Genomic DNA, 20178 nt, shown 5'->3' on the forward strand with positions numbered 1-20178 from the left:
GCTCCAGGACGCCGTCCTCGCGCTTCTCCGAGGGACTCGGGTCCCAGACTCGTCACTCGTCCGTGTCCCGAGACCCGGGACCCCGGGTGGTCTCCAAGGCGCAGCTCGGAGCTCTGGGTTCTTCTGCCGGAGCAGTCCTAGGCCCCGCACCTGCGGGCCCCCAACTCCCGGCCGTTCGGCCTCACAGCCTCCCCCCACCCCCGGCACCTGCGACTCGGCGGAGTCCGCGGCGGGAGGATGGAGAGTCAGGGAGGGGGCTGTGGCCGCCGACAGGAATCACACAGCAGGCGCGGGAGGGCCCGGGGGCGTGCCCCCAGGTTTATTAGTGTCGCATCAGCACCTTGAAGTAGTCCATGTGCTCACATACGTGAGTTTAGAATCTGTTCCCCCAAAAGGCTGTTTACATTAATTGTTTTCCATTAAAAAGAAAATAGCAACACGTACATTCTAGAAACCAAACCTCACAATGAACTGGGTGGAGGTCTGCAGGGTCGGCTCCAAGGGGTGCCACGGAGGTCAGCACTCGGGACTCTCCCTGCAGACCCCCCTGCCGGGCACATTACTCCCGCCCGCCACAGGATGGGCAGCAAGGTCTGGGGAGGCGTCAAGGAACAGGTGTTAAGTCAGGCAGCTGGCCCTCCAGAGCAAGTGGCTTGGTCGTGTGACGAGTGTCCCAGCACAAAGGCCAGACCACAGAGGGCAGTCAGTGAGGACAGTGCCACAAGGCTGGCCGTGGCCACTCTGATCCCGCCCCTCCCCCCGCCTCTGCAGACCCCCGGCTCTGGGCTCGTCCTCTCATGCCCAAGCTGTGGCCATGACACACAATACTTGCCTGCATGCTGCAGAGACCCAAGGGACAGACGCGGGAAGAGACAGGCAGCTGGCTGGGCTACAGGACCAAGTCTGACCCCCACGGGGCCTAGGCAAGAGCAGAGCCTGCCCACACTACCCAGGAGGAGCCTCGCCTTGCCCCATGGTGCCTGGCAGCTTAACTTTTTGAGTTTCGGTTACTTTTGGTCACCCAAAGGGCTGGGAATCCTTGCTCTGAGGGGGCTGCTCTTGTCCTGTGGGGTCGCTTTCCAGGGTCTGCATTCTTTACATCCCACACTGCCGTCGCCCATGCTTACGGCTGCATTAGCTGTCTCAGATGGCTTTGGCTTGTGTCCCCTTCCTTTGAGGGACAAGGTGCTTTTATGTGTATCCTCAGAACAGCTCCATGAGGTAGGCAGGGGATATGTGACTATCTCTGTTGAGCCAATGGGGAAACTGAGGCACAGGTGAATGAAGCCCAGGTCTCAGTGGGTCACCGTGGCCGGGGTGTGGACGACCTCCAGGGCACTGAGGCACAGGACACCACCAGCGGTCTCTGCAGGGCTGGGGCACAGGGTGTCCTCCCCTTAAGTGTAAAAGGACACAGCCACGGAAGTGGACAGGAAAGCGCATGGGGGAGGATGGCTCCAGGAAAGGGGCCACCCACAGCCAGGATGGACAAGACAGCTCCCTTTGGCCCCTTCCTTCAAAACCAGCTCGGAAGCTAGAAAGGCCATTTCACCTGCACCTCTGTCCTGTTGAGTGACCTTTGGCAAGTTAACTTGAGCCGTGACCAAGGCCCCAAGGCCAGTGGTGGGAACGAGGGTGGGAGGCTTAAGGTCTCATGGCTCACTCGCTTCTCAGTGTACCTGCAGGTGGATGCCTCACAGGCTGCCTAAGGGGTAGCTGGCTCAGTGGCCTGCACCCCAGGTGTTCCCAAGGAGGAGCAGGGCCCCAAGCCAGAGTTCAGTTTCAGGCATCTGGTCCAGGTGTTGTTGGAGGTGGTGTATTTCAGCGAGGGGCTCTCGTGGGGAAGGGCCCTCTGTCCAGCATTCTGTGCACAGGCACCCGAGGTGTGGGATACACCCAAGGTCATGCCCAAGTCCTGTCTGCCAACTAGACCCAAGGCCCTTTGCCATGGACACTGACCCTGAATAGCCACCTGGGGGAGGAGGTAAGCAGGTAGGTCACAGGTAAGAAAGGTGGGCCCTCCCCCACTCCCCAAGGATGGGACCCCTCTGTGCTGCAGCCTGCTGGTGAGGCCTGTTCTCTGAAGCACGGGGCAGCTTGCAGCCCGTCCTGCATTTGGCACTGTTTTCTGAGCATAGCCTGCATGGCTCTCAGCCTTGGGAAACCAGGCCCACAGCCCTGTGGAGGGCTGCCGGGGGCCCAGGGCCACACAGGGCAGAGGCTAAAGGCTCTTCTTGTGGAGACCTGGAGTGTGGGGTTTTGGGGAGGCAGCAGGACTGGGGAGGACCCTGGCTGCTGGGAGGTCAGGATGTCCCTCCTGCTGCACGGGAGGCAGAGGGTGGGACCCAGTCCTCTCTGAGGAGCTTGGCCTAGAGGCCAGCCAGCCCCTGTACCTACCCACACTCCGACAGTTCCGCACTGCCCTGCCTGAGCTTCCACTGGCCACATCAGTGCTGCAGGTGACACAGACACCTGCCAGGCAGCAGGTGGGGCTAGGGCTGGGGGCAGGAGGCCACTGTGCTTGCTAAGTTTGGGGCACAGGGGTGTCTCAAGAATAGCCTGAGGGAGTGCATTATGGGAGGCGGGTGTGCGCTGGGCAGGGGGAAGTGCTGGCTGGCTCTGCCCAGCCCCAGGCGCTAGGACTTCCGAAGAGCAACATCTGTTTGGCAGCTACGTTGTAACATGTATTTAGAAGCATTAAAAATATCTGCTACTGTAAGACCTCCGCTGCCTGTGAGGCTGGAGTTTATTGGGAACCAGGAGTGGATGGTGCTGGGGCCGCTCGGCTGGCTGGTCGGTGGCTGGGGCCCCGGGCTGGGCTGACTGGCCTCCATGTTCTGCTCAGGACGTGGCCTCTGGCGGCCTGGCTCTGTGCCTGGCCATGCAGGCCACCCACCGGGGCCCAGCTCCCTGAGGAACAGAGTCCTGGCTTTCAGGGAGGACGGACACAAAGACAAGAACCTTTCTTGCTGGGGGCCTGGAGGACAGGTTCTGAGGCGAAATGCTTTTGGGGATTCTCACACTCGGCACTGCCTGCCTGTCCCCGCCCTGCCTCCCAGAACATCCTGGTTAATGAGCAGAGCAGTTAGGGGCTCCCAGCGGGGACCGTGCGTTAGTTTCCGGGTTGTGAGCACATTCGGACTTTAAGACGGTTTTTGTTTGTGTTTTAAGAATCTGTCTCTGTAGTAAACTGAAATGTTAACAGGAAAGCAGCAGGGCCCTCCCAGCGCTCGGCCGTCGCAGGGCTGCAGGGCAGCGGGCGGGCTAGAAGGTGGACTTGGAGTGTCCGAAGGTGCAGATGGGGAAGTGCTTGACGTGGGAAGACCACTGGGCCGCCAACTGGAAGAACTTGACGTCGTTCCACTCCACGCCGTCGATGAGGACTGTGGAGACAGCACCGCCTGACCCGCCTGCCCAGTGGCCCGGACACAGCACAGGCTGCGGGGCGACAGCCCAGGGCTCCCAGGCTCCTGGGTGACACACGCCTGCTCCCACCGTCCGGAGGGAGGAGGACCTGCTGGCCGGGCCTGCCACCCAGCCTCCCCTGGCTCTGAGCCACCTGCTGAGGCCGTCTCTCCCCGACTGACCGTGGGGAGCTGCTGGTCCACACCCCTCTGCCCAGCCCGTATGCAAACCAGGTGGCAGACACCCTCCATTTAAACCAGAAAAGTCAAGGCAGGGAGGCTGGTGGTTCTCGAACCCCGAGGCCATCAGACTCTAGCTCGTGGGAAGAGAACCGTGAGCCCCTGGAGCCCCGTTTCAGTCAGTGTAGAGTGTCTTCCAGAAAACACCTGAGACACAGTCAGGCTTCGAGAAGAGCAGACAGGATCGAAAAATTATTGCTCGGAACTTGAAAAGCTGTCACATGCACACGAGTGCCTTAAAGACACGTGTTCCGAGCACGGCTCGGATGCCCCCTCCACAGCAAACTGGCACTTCCTGTGCTCACTCAGGAAGATGCCCAAGGGGGCTGCTGTGCTCCCTACTTTCCACAGGACCGGGGCCCTGGTCAGGGCCCAGCCACGGGGACGCTCACCCCGCAGCATGTTCTGCTGGTGCTTGGCCGTGCAGATGAGGCGGCTGATGCCCTGGATACACTGGCTCTTGGACTCCGCATCCTTGTCCTTGGTTTTCTTGGGCAGAAACATCACTAGGAGGGAAGGGGCCACGCTGTCCTCCTGTGGCTCCTCCAGCGCCTGGCCTGGCCCTCCGACCCCTGCCCACCACACGCCCACTTCTCGCCATGCCCATGGCGCCTGCCCGCCCTCCCGCCCAGGTGGCCTCTGCCTGGGGCTCTGGTCAGAGGGGCCCAGACCCACCCCCACCTCACCCTTCTTGTTCTTCTCCTTGGTGACCACAGTCATGGACATGGTGGGCGTGGCCGAGGCCTCGCCGCTGCTGGGCAGCCTGCTGACCTGGAGAGACCGGAAGGTGCACTTGAGCGTGTTTTTGGCGGCAGGCAGGTCCTTCTTCTCTGCGTCTCTCTTCCTGTCTGTGGGCTGGGCCGCCGTCCAGTAATCCACCTGCAGCCCCATCAGCTCAGCGCCGACACCCTGGCTGGGGAAGCAGAGGGAGGCTCACCACCCACCCTCAGACGCGGGCAGGACGGTGCCAGCTGCCGCCTGTGCTGACTGGCTGACCTGCAGCTGCCGCCTGTGCTGACTGGCTGACCTGCAGCTGCCGCCTGTGCTGACTGTCTGACCTGCAGCTCACTGTAGGGCCGTCCCTGGACTCCTGGGACAGCCCAGTCTGTGCCCATGGCCTTTTTGCATTGTCGCGATGCCGGGCTGTCTGGGCCTGCTGTCCTGCAACCCCACGGCCCCCACACGTGCGAGGACTCCCCCAGATCCCACAGTTCAGTCTGGGTGACTTCTGCTCACGAGCCACAAGGGCACAGAGAGGGGCTGCTGAGCAGCCTCCCGTCTCTAACACCTTCTGCCCCTATCGTGGCTCCCAGAACCCCCACCTGTGTACAGAGCACCCCGTTTACTTACCCTTCTGTCCCTAGCAATGCTGTCCCCAGGCCCTGTGCCCTGCCAGCCATGACGGGGCACCCTTGTCCAAGACAGCCCGTGTCCTCTCAGCAGTCGTCAATATGTCGCCTCCCCAAGACTGCTCTGAGCCCACCCTCCTGCCAGACCCTCGGCTTCCTGGCACCTCAGGGGGTGGCCAGTGACCAGGAGCAATTGGCAGCATTCTCTGACCCAAGCCCACTACGGGTGAGGAGCAGGAATCAGGGCAGCACGTGTAGGGAGCGGGTGGGCACCACACGAGCAGAGAAGCCCCCACACAGCTGCGTTACCTGGGGGAAGACAGGCCCCCGCTCACTGATGGGGAGGAGGGTGGGGTGGGCGAGGCCTCCTTGGCGGCGGGAGACGTGGACGGCGGGGTGGACGAGAGCACACTAGAGCCCGAGGGTGCTGCGTCGTCCGAGTCACCTTTGGGGAGTCGGGGGACGCTGAGTTCCCCCGTTGCTCTGCCCCAGCAGAACCCCGGGCTGGGGAGGGCATGTGGGACATGGGGACCACTCACTGGGAGGAGCTGCCAGGCCTCCTGGGCTTTCAGGGACGACCCCCCTCAGTGAGCAGAAATGCCCAGTGGGCATGGACAAGCCTCCCTGCCCGCCCTGCAACCCAGCCCTGAGGGGAGGGAGGGTGGGGTTACCTGACGTGGCCGAGGATGGTTCCACGATTCCCACTTTCACCACCTAGAAAGGAACAGACCTGGCTGGCAGCAGCGTGGGGTGGCGGCCAGCCCCGCCGCCACTGATACCCAGGCTCCAGCCCCAGGCCGGGCCCTGGCTTCCTGGGCCAACCAGGTGCCGCCCGCCAGTCAGGCTCCTGGGCAGAGCCCGGTCCCAGTGCCTCCTGCCCATGGGCAAAGCCACGCTCAGGGCCCTACTGCCAGGGCGAGGGAGCCTCCCTCACGGGCCATGTGGGAGACTCCCGCCTTGCAGCATGCCCCTGGCCGTCCTGCACTCGGGGAGGGTCCACAGCAGCCAGTAGCCCCTGGGCTGTTCCCGAGCTGCAGCCAGTGCTCAGGACGCACATGACCTTCGGCAGGAGAGGTGCCCTCCCCCATGGCTAACCCTCAGCAAGCTGGGAGCCTGTGTGAGTGGCCAGGCCCAGATGTGGGTGAAGTGAGGGCACTGAGGGAGCCCTCCCCAGCTTGGACACGGAGCCCTGCGGCCTGCACCAGGCGCCGGGCGCAGGCAGGTGCTGCTCCAAACCCCCGTGTGGATGGCTGGGACTCCAAGACTCGTGTGGACGACTACGCAAGATAGAGTGAATTACAATGACAAGTCATACTTTGGTCACATGGTGGCATTTCAAGTGTCCAGAGAAGACTTGTGGCTGCTGTATCCAATACTGCAGCGCCGTCCTGTCACTTCAGAGGGTTCCATAGGACAGGCTGCTCTAGACTAATTTCCTCCCAGGATGCCTGACCAGGATGAGCAGATGCCCTGCTCTGCCCTGTGGCCCACTGTCTAGGCTACCTATGGCTGTCACAGCAGACACCTCGCTGGAGGCCACCAGTGGGTACAAGGCTGCAAAAACTCGGGATGGGAGAGGGACAGCAGCTGGCTGGCACTGAGCCTCCTGGTTTGTAGGCCACACCCCAGGTGAGTAAGTGGCACAGGGCCACCCCTCCCTGTGCTTTGGCTCATATAGGACGGAGGCACCCCTCTGCCCCCAGGCAGGTGGGACCTGTCCTGAAGCCCTATGTCCCTGGGCCCTACCCCAACTCAACACGGGAGAAAGATAACGGGCTTTAAGATGGGGGGGGGGGGTTAAAGTAAGTCCTCTGCTCAAACTGGTGAAGAAGGTTCTGGAATATATCAACTTAATGCAACAACAGGCTGACAAAACTTGACATTTTGGTTAACAGTCTCCCCAGGTAGGCAGAGCAAGGCTACTCACCCCCACGAAGGGAATGAACTTCTGCGAGGACTCCTCGTCAGGGCTGTGAGCAAACACAGGGTTAGTGCTCTCAGGACACGCCCACCCACCCACCCACGTGGGCGCAGTGCCCGGCCTGGACCTTCAGGCCCCAGGCCCCTTCCCACATGCCAGGAGAGGGGCACAGCTGTGTGCACTGGAGGGGGAGGGGGAGCCCCTGGGACCCCCAGAGACAGTCTGGGCCTCCTCCATGATGAGGGTGACTGCCCCAAAGCCACGGCGCAGACAGTTTGGGCAAAGGTGATTCCGACTGGAGATGAGGCTGGGGTGGGAGGCTGTGCCCCAGGCCCTGGGCCTCGCTCACGGGGTGCACACACCACTCTATAACACAATGACGCCCAAGGGCAGCTCGCAGATGAGGCCTAACTCTTGCCGTGCTGCCGTCCTGAGCTGCCGGCATGTGCCAGGTGGGGCACGCTGTCTGCAGCTGGCTCTGGACAGCGGCCAGCACAAGGGTGGCTTCCCTGGAACCACGGTCAGCACGGAGGCGTGGGGAAGCCCCCATGGCCAGCCTCTGCAGCAGGCGGCCTGCTGGCCGGGCTCCACCCTGGCCTGGGCTGTGGCCCGAGGGGACGTCCCATAGGACTCAGGCTGGACAAGTGTGTCCTTCCTGGCCTTTGGGACGGTCCACAGGGCACGGCCAGTCTGGGCCCTCTGCCCCTCCTGTGGCCTTCGAGAAGGGCTGTGCCTCCTCGGCCGCTTCCTTGGCTGGTGGTGTCTGCTGCCGAGGTCCAGCCCTCTGGGCCACTCTCAGAGCCACCTCTGTGTTGTTCCCCACACTGCAGAGCCTGCGGGACTCTTCTGCAGATGCCTCTGCCCGTGCTGGCCTGAGGGGTGTTACCAGGTACAGGGTCCTTCGGGAGAGACTTCTGCAGCGAGCAGGCCTGGGGATGGCGCCCCGAGAACCAGCTCCCTGGAGCCTGGCTGGTGCTCCCTACAGTGTGCCCAGGGGCTGGCACAGACGTGCGGCTGTTCAAGGCTGGTCCTGGCAGGAGTGCTGCCCTGAGCCCTGTCACCTGCATGAAGGGACAGCAGCCACAGCACCCGCCCTCCCCCAGGTGCCACCTAGACATGGGGGTCCACAGTCTCGGCCCCAACACGGCCCACGCCACCTGCATACAACACCCAGAAAATGTGTCTGGATGGAAGAGCCTACAGAGTCAGTGTGTCTCACTGAAAATGACCAAACTCCCAGCCTTTCTGTCCTCTCTAAGGGGAATGCAGGCAAAGGAGAAAAATGTCCCCCATTTCCTGTTTCAAACAGTAAAGCCAACAGATGCAGTGCCCAGGCTGGCTTCTGCATGCAAGGCAGCAGGAGGCAGGCGGTCCCGTGGGCTCCTGCGCCCAGTACACGGGAGGCTCTAGCCCACAGGCCACTCGCAAGCCACTGTCCCCACGACCCTCCCCACGAGCGGCACGCAGGAAGTCAGGCGATGGCCTTGAAGGGCCTGGACTCAGAGAAGCACATGGCCCAGGGATGCTGCTGGAAGGCCCCAAGCCAAGCTGTGCCTCTGGGCCATGCACACGACAGCCAGCGCTGGACACGTGCCTGGCGTGACAGGGGTGACACCGGCTTACCACTGAGACCCCTCAACCTGAACCCTGCTTACAGAGGGGGACACAAGCGTCCGTGGCGGGGGTGGCCACACCCCCAGCTCTGGGTCTCGCTCATGAGACACATCACATGAGTGTAACCTTCACATCAGGGCTCAGGGTGTGGGAGCCGGACCGGGGCACTGAGTGTCCCCACTGCCCCCAAAGCCACTGGGCTGCACACAGCAGGTGGGTGACCTCAGCGGGGAACTGGGTGCTGAGAAACAGGACCCTCCCTGCAGACGCTCTCAGGGGGTTCAGGCTGGAGAGGGGCCAGGAGGGCTGCCCACACCCTCTGCTGGGTCTCCTGGGTGGACAGAAGGGTCCTAAGGCTGACCTGCTGACTTCCTGGCCCTGAACTCTAAGGGTGCCGACACACGGGGCCTTCACGAGCCTCCACCCAAGGCATTCGCAGCCCACTCCCACCCCCAGTGCCGGTGTCACCACTGTAACGCAAAGGTGGGGGGGGGCACGGGAGGAGGGTCAGGGTCCCGCAAAACCTGGGCTTGCTGCTCAGATGAGCCAACCGGGAAGAGGAGAAGCTGGGCCCAGGCCGCGAGGCATGCGGAGGCTCCTTGTGCCACAGGCCCGGGCGGCTCGAGGGAGGGGCAGTGGGGCACATGGCGGCTGGTCTTTCTCGAGCCCGCAAAGGCCTGTTTAGCAGGGTGGTCCAAGGAGCTCAGACCCTCCCTCTAGTCTGTCCCAGGGCCCAGCAGGGAGGCCACCTGGGACCAATGACCCTGCGCTGGGGGGGGGGGCGCGTTCCCAGGAGAGCAAATAACCCAAGACCCAGAGTGGAGGGTGCCCAAGGGAGGGTCGAGAGGGGCCGCGTGAGAGGCGGCTCTGTGGAGGCCCGGGGTTCAGCTCTCAACAGACATGCTTTCAGTTTTCAAAGGATGCAGCCTACTTGAGGTGAAAAGCCCTTGACCCGCATGTGGGGGTCTCAGTGGTCCGGCCACCTCTCCTGGTAAGCCACACAACTTCTCTGAGAAAACCCTCTGTGCAGGGCACTGACCGCTGTCATCCAGGGCAAGTCCCCATCCTTGCTTGCCTCGGTCCCCACGTTTGCCATCAGCATTAATGCTGTCCTCCTAGGGCCATCATCACGGGAGCCGGGCTCGTGACCATGTGCTGGGAGCAAAGCCCGCACGCGGCCAGTGTGGTGTCAGCAGCCAGAGGCTCAAACTTGATCCTAGGCACCTGCTTCTAACTTAAGAGGCAGTGCCACATATGACTTCAGAAATGAAACACATTTACTCACTGCAGGGCTGAACTCAGCCACTTTTTAAACCAAATCTCGGGACTGAAACAGACAGGACAGCCCGCTGGCCGACCGCCAGCTGCAGGGTTTTCTGATCCATAAACCCGCTGGGGTGCTGAGGAAGGGACAGGCCCTGGCCGGTGCAGTCGGGGAGGAAGTGGGCAGTGGGGGAGTGAATCTGGGGCGGTGGCCCTTTGGGACGCACCCCCACCTGCTGACACTGCTAAACAGCCCTAAAGACCAGCCTGGGGACAGAGGGAGGGCACGGATCCAGAAACAGTGGTACCTGAGGGTAAAGTCAAACTGAAAGTTCTTTTTCCTTTTCAGAAAGCCACCAAGAGAGAAAACAGACATGTTATTGTACGCGCGGAAGCCCAGGCACAGCCGGCAGAGGTCCCTGCGCAGGGATGGTGTGCCCCTCTGGCCAGGAAGAGTGGCAGCTGGGGGCTGCACAGGCCTCAGCCCCTCCACGACACTTGAATTAATTTGTCTTCCGCTGCAGGGAAGATGTAACCCTAGGAGCAGAGATGCTTTACCTCGTGTGATTGGCTGCAGAGCCTGCCAATCTAGCTCACCTCCCAAGGATGGGCCCTTGGCCCGCCCAGGGCTCCCAGAGGACCTGCCGTGTCCGAGGCCCTGGCCTGTGCACCCAGCTCCACATCACCCAGGCCGAGCAGCTGGGTGGGAATTTGGCCCCTGGCCCGGAAAGCCCTGGCTGTTGGGGCGTGTGCCTGGATTCAAGTGAGCAGATCATTGCTAGGGGCTGGGCACATGACAGCTGCTCTTTTAACTTTCACTATGGGGAGCGGCAACACACACAGAAATAGCGCGATAACATGAGCAGCTTACTTTAACTCCCATTTGGGGCCAGTGAGGGGTCCTGTGGTCAAGGACCAGGACACAGCCTTAGCTCCAAGCCCAGCTCCAGTCCCACCCCCTGGCCTACCGGGTTTGTCCCTGATGGCCATTCTCAGAGCCCCTAATGTGCCACCCAAGGAGCTGGGACGCAGGCTGGCTGGGCTGAGGTCAGCAGTGGGAGGGATGGTGGCCACAGGCGGCCTGGGTCTGCGGCATGGACCTAGGTGCTCTCTTGCAGCCCCTGCACCTCGCCCTGGCCAGGGCCCAGCCAGGTACCTCTTCTGCTTGTAGGTCAGCATGGCCTCTGCGATGGGCAGCTGGTGGGCGCAGTTGGCCCCTGCGATGTACTGCGTGATTCTGGACACGATGTCTGGCGTGTCCTGCACTGCACGAGAAGCCCAGCGGCATGAGGTCCGAGTCGGGCCCCAGTCCACATCTACTTCCCTGAGGCTGCCCAGCAGGGTCCAGCAGTGGTACCACCCTGGGGAGGCTGAGGGGCCCTCTGACCTCCACCCTCACGGGGTCCCAGGCAAGGGCAGCAAGGCATCCCCGGATCGTGAAGATCCCTCCCTCAGAGTCCCGCCCTGTGTCTCCCAGCCCAGCCCCCCAGCAAGTTGTGTGGCTTGTGGGGACACTCCAGGTACTCATGCACAGCTATAGCCTGGGAAAGAGGTGGGCACACGGGGGTCTCATCTTGGTGGTGTGGGCCTCACCAGCGCTCTGGGCCTCTAGCTTGTTGAACAGGTCCCTCCAGGCCAGGTCCTGGAAGAAGTTGTTGTAGCGGTAATCCACGGAGCCCAGGTACCTGGCCACAGGGTGGGAGCCTACAGGTAGGATAGCGTCAAGGCAGGCGGCCTGGCCCACAGCCTGCGCCCGGCCCCACCCACAGCCTGCGCCAGGCCCCACCCACAGCCTGCACCCGTGGGAGCAGGGAGACCAGACGCTCTTTGCTGCTGCAGACTAGTCACTTCCCAGCAGACTGACAGCTATAGATGTTTGTAATAGAGTGAATTGTGTACAGCAAAATGAGCAGAGCTCAAGGACGCAGGGTTTTGGTCATTTAAAGGATTTATAACTAAGCTGTGGTGCATTTCTGACAACAGAAAGCAAATGTAGCACCGACTTATGGAGCGAGGACAAGGGCCTCGGCCTGCCCCCCCCACTGCATGCCAAGGCTTGCCCCCCCACTGCATGCCAAGGCTCCACCCAGGCGAGCTCCGAGGCCTCACCCAGTGGGATGACGAGGAAACGCATGTAGCCCAGCCAATCGGGGGTCTTGTGGGACAGCTGCTCCACGAACAGCCGCAGCACGGCGCTGAGGTAGTGCTGTGCCCCCGCCACCGCGATCTTCACGGGCGTTGGGGGCTGCGAGTTGCAGTTGCAGCTGTGGTGGGCAGGCAGGACAGAGGACGCGGGCGTCTCAGGGCGCTGTCCTCCCGGGCAGGACCGTGGTCGCCGCTCAGCCCTGAGTGAGCACTGCCCCCGCTCCCCTGAGCCAGGGCCTGTCCCACTCGGAGGGGCAGCTGCAGCCTCTCTCGACCCTCATGGCCCCCCAACAGTGGGAATGCCCACTGGCCTCCCCCCCAGATCCAGGAGAATTCGGGACTGTGGGGAGCCTGCAGGCCGGCACATCTGGAATACATCGGCAGCTCCCACGATGGAGCCACAGGCAAGGCTGGGAGTGGGAACCCCAACAGACACCCAGTGGCAACGCCATGGGCGCGGGACTCACTATCTCTGTATCCGCGAGACGATGGTGCTGAAGGCCGCCTGCACGTCCGCCGCGGAGCACGTGCACACCACGGGCAGTGTGTGCCGCTGCAGGATGTCCGAGAGGAACTGGGGAGCAAGGGCGCACGGTGGGCTGCAGCCTCCCCACCCCACCCGGCCCCGCTGGGGGGTCGCCACCCACCTGCCCCTGCCAGTCGGCCGTGTTGACGAGGATGATGTTCTCCGGCAGCTGGTCGTCCGAGATGAGAATGTGGTTCAGCTGGTCGTACACGGTCTTCCGGGGGATCTGCAGACACAGGTCCGTCCACACGGGAGGCCGGGGCGCCGCGCCCCCAGCCCCGCTGCAGCTGCCCGGAGTGGGCAGAACTCAGCTCTGGACAGAGGCCACAGGCTAAAGGCCCCGTGGGGCTGTCACAGCTGCGAGGACGCAGCCCTGCCTACCTGCAGCTGGCTCCGCGTGTCCGGGCAGCGTTCACTGTCCAGGCTGTTGGCCCGCTCGTTCTGCGGCCGGACTGCCTGCCGCTCCTTCAGGGATGTGCTCCGGCCCCGGCGGCCGGCCAGCTTGCCCTCGGTCCTGTGGGGACAGGCCAGGCTGGGGCAGGCCCACATGCTCACTGCCCCAGAGGAGGGGTGCCCAGGATGGCTACGCAGAGCCCGAGCCTGTGCCCTGAAGGGGCTGCAGTCCGGCTCTCCCAGGGTCTGGCCCCTGGGCTCAGCAGGCGACACACGCTATGGGAGCAGACGGCCCTCACACAGGCACCGGCCGTGGGGGTGCCCGCTGACGGGGCCAGGTCAGGAAATGCGAGATCGGGCCAACGACGACCTTCCCTGCCTTCGACGGCAGCCACACTTTGGCCCGGAAGACTTGCCGGCAGTTAGTGACAAGTGGAGGTGTGGGGACCAATGAGGACCTCAGGGCGGGCGCCGAAATCAGAGTGCTCCTCACCATCAGACAGGCCTGGCGAGGACAGGCGCCCACACCTGCTGACGGGCGTCCCTCCCAGATCGGCCTCCCTCCCACAGGCACTGCTCGGCCCACACTCCACCCGGGGTGGCCTGTCACCTGCTGGACGGGATGACGAGAGACTCGGTCTTGGTGATGCGCCCGCTGGGCGGCAGCTTCTCACTGAACACACCCAGGGCAGAGGTCTCCGCCTCCGGGCTGTCCTCAGGCTGTGCCAGCGGCTCCCCCGGGGCGGGTGTGCCCTGCTGGGAGGGGAAGGACACTGCCGGGACACGCACCCTGCCTGGGCCTCCTCCCGGTTTGTGTGGGAGTGTTCAGGCCTCTTGGGGGCTGGCGGTCCCCGCCTGTGGACACACCCGCACGCGGCCCTGGGGAGCTGCAGAGCTGACCCGACTCCCACCACAGAGCTCCTGGCCCTGGCGCCACCGGGAGACCCACCAAACCTCCCCAAACCGAACACCTGCCCCACAGCCCGGGATACCCACATGGACAGCAGGAACCACTGTCATGGGGCCTGGGCCTGACAGCAAAGCAGGGCACACTGCTGTCCACCAGGTGACCCAGGGGCCCTCATTGTGGCCCCTGGCAGTACGAGCAGGAGCACCGTGTGTCGGCCCCCACCTGCGGGTCACACCCCTAAAGGCAGCGTGTGGGTAGGTCTGTGCTTAAACAATGAGTGACCGTGGCCTCTGCCTGCTTACGTGGGTCACCAAGTCGGAGACACTGTCACTCGGCTGCTTGCCGCCCGGGGCCTGTGTCTTCTCGGGTGCGTCGGCCTGTGTGGACGAGACGGGCTGTGTTTAACAACCGTGCCGAGGCTGACCCAACTGTGGGCAGGGTGTTCTGGGCTGGGGAGTGGCCCGGGACACTGGCTGGGGTTTCCTGGACCGTGGGCTCAGGGTTTCCCCACGCCAGTCACCTGGCACCAGGCAGGGAGACCCCGGCCACACCACAAAACCAGGAGCACGTGAACTTTGGGTTTGTCCAGCACCAACGTGTGAGTGACCCCTGGGTGACTGAGACACGAGGGTGTGGGGGAGCCCGGTGGGGGTCCAGGGCCGCCTGGACTCACTGGACTCGGAGGCTCCTTCTGGCTCCGGGTGCTGTGGACGCTCCCAATCTCTGTCTGTGAGCTGGAGTGTGACAGGCCCTCGAAGTACGGCCTGGGGACACGGGGACAGAGGGAATCACTGTCTAGGACCCTCTCCACACCAAAGGCACAACCACTGCCCCACGGCACAGCAGCAGCATCGGAAGGCCCCCCACCCTCAAGAACCACGGCGTGGGAGAGACAATAAGCCCGGGAGGCCGGGTGCCGTCTCGTCCAGCACCTGCTGAGATCAGCCTGACCTGTGTCCCTGAACCCCCATTGCTCAGGGCCTTAGCTCTGGGCAGGGTGGCTAGCTGCACAGGGTGACAGCTCCACCCCACAATCCTGCTGGAGGACCATCCAAGTGGTCCTTGGGGGCCTTGGGACCCCCAGCCAGCTTGTAGGGGCACAGGAACACGCGGAACAGCACAAGCAAAGCACCATCAGCAAGATCTGGGCCAACCCTGGCCAAGCCGGCCAAACGTCCTGTCCCAGGAAATAGGGACATGGAGGGGGTGGAAGAGACTCAAGATTCAAAGGCACTCAGAAGGTAGCTCAAGCTGAAATGATGATTGGGACTCATGCAATGTCTGGTGACAAAGCCATGTGGGGACATGGAAACGTGAGGGGAGGGTCAGGAGCCCTGAGATGGCCACTTCTCACTCCCAGAACTGTGCAACTCTTCTGCCCCTGTCCTCTCCCTGGGAATCCCTGTTGTCACTAGCCATACCAACCACCTCGGGGACAGGCATCAACAGTGCAGCTCCCTCCTCCTGTCTGTGATAGGGACACCGCTGCAGTTGCCAGCACCCATCTCCCCGATGGACAGAAGCCTTGTGGCCTCATACTTGTTGGTCCCCGTGACAGGGCCTCACTCAGCCAGCCAGCAGCCTGGGAAGATCTCCGACCCCCAGCATAGCCAGCCAGCACCCGGGAGGACCCCTGACCCCCAGCATAGCCAGCCAGCACCCTGGGAGGACCCCTGACCCAGCCAGCCAGCACCCTGGGAGGACCCCAGACCCCTGACTCAGCCAGCACCTGGGAGGACCCCTGACCCCCAGCATAGCCAGCCAGCACCCGGGAGGACCCCTGACCTCCATCCTATATCCCACCTCCCCATCCCCCACACCAGAGCCACTTGCAGGCAAGGTCCCATCTACCTCCCCGCTGTCTCCCCCTGACTTCATGCACCCAACGGATCCCAGAGAACATCCCAGACCGTGGCCTGGTTCCCACCCTGAGCCACCTCTCAGCTCAGACACCTGGGGCACCCTGAGGAGACACAGCCCCCGAGCCCATGCCCTGGCCCCACACCTGAGCTTGGGCTTGGGGGTGCTGAGGACACTGTCGTCGTCGTCCATGTCCGGGCCGCTGTCGCTGGGGTTGTCCATGTCCAGAGTGTCGTACAGCAGGTCCAGGTCCTCCTCCACCTCGGGGACGTGCTCTGCAGGGTCCTGCTCCGAGTCTAGGACCTACCACGAGGCCAGACACGTGAGGGCTGGCCCTGGGCTGGGGAAGGGACACCTGCAGGACAGGCAGGAGGAGGGCAGAGCCACCGAGCGCCCTCCCTCAGCAGCCCCACCAGCCATTATCCCAGGTACTGGGGCAACCCCTGGGGACCGTCACAGGCTCCCACGATCCCACTGATGGAGCCGTGCTTCAACATGGAGATGCCCACCTGGACTGCAAAGCTGGACAGGTGTGTGCCGCTGTGCCCCTCCCCCCACAGAGGCCCCTTGCCCTGCAGTCCCTTCCCATTCCCCAGACCACCCCAAAGTGACTGTCCCCTGTGCTTGGCATCTTCCAGAACATCCCACAACTGGAGTGACACAGCACACAGCCTGTGCTGGGCTTCCCCTCAGCACCATGGCCGTGAGCACCGTCCTATTGTGTCTGCCGCCGGTGCCATGACACAAAGGGCCCGTTCCAGTGAAGCCTCCGTGATTGCCAGTCCTCATGTGGACATGCTTCTGCCTCTCACAGGCAGACACCGGGCAGCGGGACTGCTGGCTGTTTGGCAGCTGTGCATTTAACTTCCCGAGGGGCTGCAGGACCGCCAGACTGTTTTCCAAAGCGCAGCACCTCCCACGTTCCCGTCGTCACAGCCACCTGGCACCTCGCTGAGGTTCCAGTTTGCATTTCCCCGGTGACCAGTGATGCCACGCGTCTTTTCTGGGCTTATTGGCTATTCGTGCATCTTCTTTGGAGGAAATGTCTAGTCTGATCCTGGGCCCAATTGTTAACTGAGTAGCTAATTTTTTAACCGGGTTGTCTTTTTGAGTTGTACATGTTCTCGACATATTCTGGACGCAAGTCTGTTATCAGATACATGATTTGCAAAAATGTTCTATTTTATGGGCTGATAGGACTTATTTCTGGACTCTTAACTGACTGCCAGACGGTCTCGATTACCATGGACTGGAGGTAAGTTGTGAAATTAGAAAGCACGAGGCCAACATTGTTTCTCAGGGTTGTTGTCTTTCTTCTGGGTCCCTACTATTCCCACCTAAGTTTTAGGACTAGCAAGTCGATTTCGGCAGAAAGTCAGCTGGGCATGTGCGAGGAATGGCCTTGAACCCGGAGACGAGTTTGCTGAGCCCCGTGCGAGGATGGCCGCCGGCCCTGCCCAGGGCACGGCCGTGGACGTGGACGTGGACGTGCAGCCGACCGGGTGGCTCAGGTCACTGCCTGCCATCATGACCATGTGTGATGACCACACTTGGGCTCAGATACTTAAGCTCCACATCTCCCAGGTGGCTCCTGAACCTGGGGACTAATTTTCCTCTGACCACATTAAAAAAAAGAAGGTGTTTTCTCTCTGGTTATAAGGGTTATTTATGTGCACTCATCAGAAAATTTGAAGACTAGGGAAAAGCTAAAAGAAGAAATGTCAAAACACATGGTGTGTTGATGGTGGGGAGGCTGTGTGTAGGCGAGGGGCACACAGAATGGCTACACTTTCCGCTGGATGTCACTGTGCACCTCAAACTGCTATAAAAAGTTGATTCATAAAAAAACCCACAAAAACCTGTGATCACACCCCCCAAGGAAGAAGTGCAGCCTTCCTCCTGGTCTGTTCATCCAGGTGAAGCTCAAGAAACACAGCAGGTGGTCTCCTGGGGTCTCTGCTGGACCCTGGGGTGCCCCTGGGGGTAGGCACTGCCACCTGCTCGTGGGTGAAGCCCCAGCGGCGCAGAGACGGGGTGTGGGGCGGGGACAGAGATGGGCGGAGAGACAGGGCTGGCAGGACCTGGTAGAAACGGGGTTGGGAGACAGGGGGCACGGGGACCGTGGTAGCTCTCACCTCCTCCGACACTTTAAACCTGCGTAGCAGCGCCACGACTTTCTGCTTGAAGTTCTGCTGCTGTGGGACAACAGAACACTCACAGCCACAGCCCAGATACTTCCCTTAGGACACGCCCAGCGCATTCTCCGCGGGAGGGAGATGCACACTGAACGGCACCCTCAAAAGTTTAACAACAAGCATTTTCCACCACGGCTGAAGTCACATCAGAAATGGACTGGGAAGACCCACCACAGGAGCCAGAGAGACAGCGTGTGCTGACTCCAGGGTTCTCCCAGAAGCCTCTGGGCAGACGCAGCTGCCGCCCTTCCTAGGTCGCCGGCCCCTCCCCAGGCACCGTACACAGCCCGGCAGGGCTCAGTGCAGAGCCCCAGCTGCATCTAAGCCCCAGTGCTACCCTGGGCCGCACAGGCTCTGCTCCAGCCACTGGCCTCGGAGCAAGGCGGCCACTCTCAGCCAGTATGTGTGTGGGGGCGACCCTGCCAAAGCAGGCCCAGGCTCCCCCTCCAGAGGGGGACACGCAGGCCCTGGGACTGAGGCTCAAACTGCTGCAGCTGTGGGGGCAACTGCGCCACCGGACAGAAGTGCTGGGGCCATCAGCACCGGGGCGGCCCTGGGCACCCATTGCCATGGCCTCACAGGGAGCAGCTGTGAGCTGTCCCAGGAGCTCCAGTACCCAGTGGGGGGGGCCTTCTGTGCCGGCTGAGGACTGTGCCAGGGGCTTTCCTCCTGGAGAAGCCTGCCAGCCCTGCCAAGGGGGGCTGCATGCTAAACATAGATGGGACTGGCCTCACACAGGGCACCTCTGGGCAAAAGTGGGGACAGGAAAGCCCCCAGCTATGCTCATGGAGTGACCTGGGCAAGAAGGCAGCCACCCCAGCTTGTCCACGGGCCTGAGGCAGCAGCTGGGGTCTGCATGGGGACGCCCCGCCTGGCTCGCGTCTGCCAGGGGAGCTCTCACTGCAATGCCTGAGTGCCTTGCAGCCCCCACTCCCAGGCCATGGCATGGGGTCTTGAGGGGAAGAGACAGCACTTCTGGAGAGGCCACACCTCAGCGTACGCCCACTGTGAACCCCCCCTCCCCCCGCCCGGCCCGGCCCCCGCCCTGCCCTTCCCTAGTGTTAGTAACACCAGTTTCCACCGACCCTGGTCATGGACGTCGTTCTTACTATCGATCGCCGCTGCTTCTTGGGCTTCCCCTCATCGAAGTCATCCTCGTCCAGGTCCTGCAGACACACACGGCACCTGAGGCCAGGGGCCCCGCCCACAGGGATGGCGGCCTCCCGGGCGGCTCACACAGGAGGCCAGGAGCCCAAGGGCTGTCCCTGAGTGCCTGCAGACACACTCCGAGCCCCAGGATGAAACTGGCACAGCATTTGGAGCTGGGCGCCTAGCCCCCAACCCCCCATGCTGGTTCTGGAGGGTCTTGACGGAGCCGGTGGCTCTGGGGTCCTGGCCTGTGTGGCCCAGGTACCTGCCCTGGTGCAGCATCGTCGCTGGCCTCCTGCTCAGAGGACAAGCTCTCGTACTCCTCCTCAGAATAGTTATCTGCGGGGTGAGCACACGGAAGGGGCATCCTGGCAACGAGGCAGCAACCCAAGGACGGCCCAGATGCGCGGGGAGCAGGCGGCAGTGGGGGAGGGGCCGTACCCTGCACCACCTCGTGCCCCACCGCACCCCATGGCGGCCCCCACAGCCCTTCCCGCCCAGCACAGCATGCATTTCAGCTTGGATCTTGTCTTTGACTGGGACCCTGCCGGTCCCCCTTCATCTCACAGGGGACAGTAACCCTACCTGTGACAGTGACAGCCCATGCTAGGACCTGTACCCAGACCCGGGAGGCACCGCGATCCATCCCACAACCTCCACTTACTACCGATGTCATGGCTGCCAAGGGCAGGGCTGGGACGCCTCACAGCCAAGTCCCCACGACAGCACGAGGAACTCTGCTGTGACCTCGGGGCCACCAGGGCAACCCAAATCCCACACAACCACCACCTCTGACGTCTCAAACTTGCAGGATGGTGGCCACGTGGCACAGAGGCAGGGGAATGGGCACTGCCCACGGCTGCACTCACCTGTGGACTTGGTCTTGGGGCCAGCCTGCATGGCACTGTCCTCGTGGTCGATGGGCTGGCTGGACAGGGAGAAGATGCAGATCTCGGCTACCTTGGCAGAGGCGTCCTTGACGCTGCTACAGAGGCTCAGTACCTGGCCGCCCTCGGGGGGGCGTTGCATCACCTGGGGGAGGGGGCGGCACATTCCAGAATGGACCAGGGCAGGATGTGTAGGTGGGGAATGCCATGGGCAGGAGACAAGGATACATGGCCAGAGGATATGGGAGCCAGGTAGACGGGCCAGGGGGAGAACACTGGGCTGGGCTGGGGGGGCAGCGCCCGGCTCAGCTCCGGGGACTAG

At 62.6% G+C, this 20178-nt stretch overlaps 1 protein-coding gene across 10 annotated transcripts in view; it reads right to left on the reverse strand.

The window, feature by feature from the left end:
* Positions 1 to 288: 288 nt before the first annotated feature.
* PACS2 (phosphofurin acidic cluster sorting protein 2) overlaps positions 289 to 20178 on the reverse strand; it is a 53334-nt gene continuing 33444 nt past the window's right edge. For 2 of the 10 annotated variants that reach the window (XM_074326748.1, XM_074326755.1), the window contains exons 5-25: positions 19839 to 20001; positions 19235 to 19308; positions 18906 to 18986; positions 17761 to 17820; positions 15771 to 15928; positions 14439 to 14529; positions 14068 to 14142; positions 13466 to 13611; positions 12844 to 12976; positions 12584 to 12688; positions 12404 to 12510; positions 11901 to 12055; positions 11385 to 11495; positions 10948 to 11056; positions 10100 to 10132; positions 6921 to 6963; positions 5665 to 5707; positions 5303 to 5438; positions 4331 to 4557; positions 4037 to 4150; positions 289 to 3383 (exon numbers count right to left, since the gene is read on the reverse strand). In XM_074326748.1, coding sequence (XP_074182849.1) covers positions 3265 to 3383; positions 4037 to 4150; positions 4331 to 4557; positions 5303 to 5438; positions 5665 to 5707; positions 6921 to 6963; positions 10100 to 10132; positions 10948 to 11056; positions 11385 to 11495; positions 11901 to 12055; positions 12404 to 12510; positions 12584 to 12688; positions 12844 to 12976; positions 13466 to 13611; positions 14068 to 14142; positions 14439 to 14529; positions 15771 to 15928; positions 17761 to 17820; positions 18906 to 18986; positions 19235 to 19308; positions 19839 to 20001 — 2283 coding nt within the window. In that variant the 3' untranslated portion in view covers positions 289 to 3264. Of the gene's footprint in view, positions 3384 to 4036; positions 4151 to 4330; positions 4558 to 5302; positions 5439 to 5664; positions 5708 to 6920; positions 6964 to 10099; positions 10133 to 10947; positions 11057 to 11384; positions 11496 to 11900; positions 12056 to 12403; positions 12511 to 12583; positions 12689 to 12843; positions 12977 to 13465; positions 13612 to 14067; positions 14143 to 14438; positions 14530 to 15770; positions 15929 to 17760; positions 17821 to 18905; positions 18987 to 19234; positions 19309 to 19838; positions 20002 to 20178 lie in introns of those variants that run through there. The other 8 variants (XM_074326752.1, XM_074326751.1, XM_074326750.1 and 5 more) reach the window with 8 other exon arrangements.

Source organism: Rhinolophus sinicus, linkage group LG03 (assembly GCF_036562045.2).
Source record: "Rhinolophus sinicus isolate RSC01 linkage group LG03, ASM3656204v1, whole genome shotgun sequence".
NCBI classification, from domain to species: domain Eukaryota; kingdom Metazoa; phylum Chordata; class Mammalia; order Chiroptera; family Rhinolophidae; genus Rhinolophus; species Rhinolophus sinicus.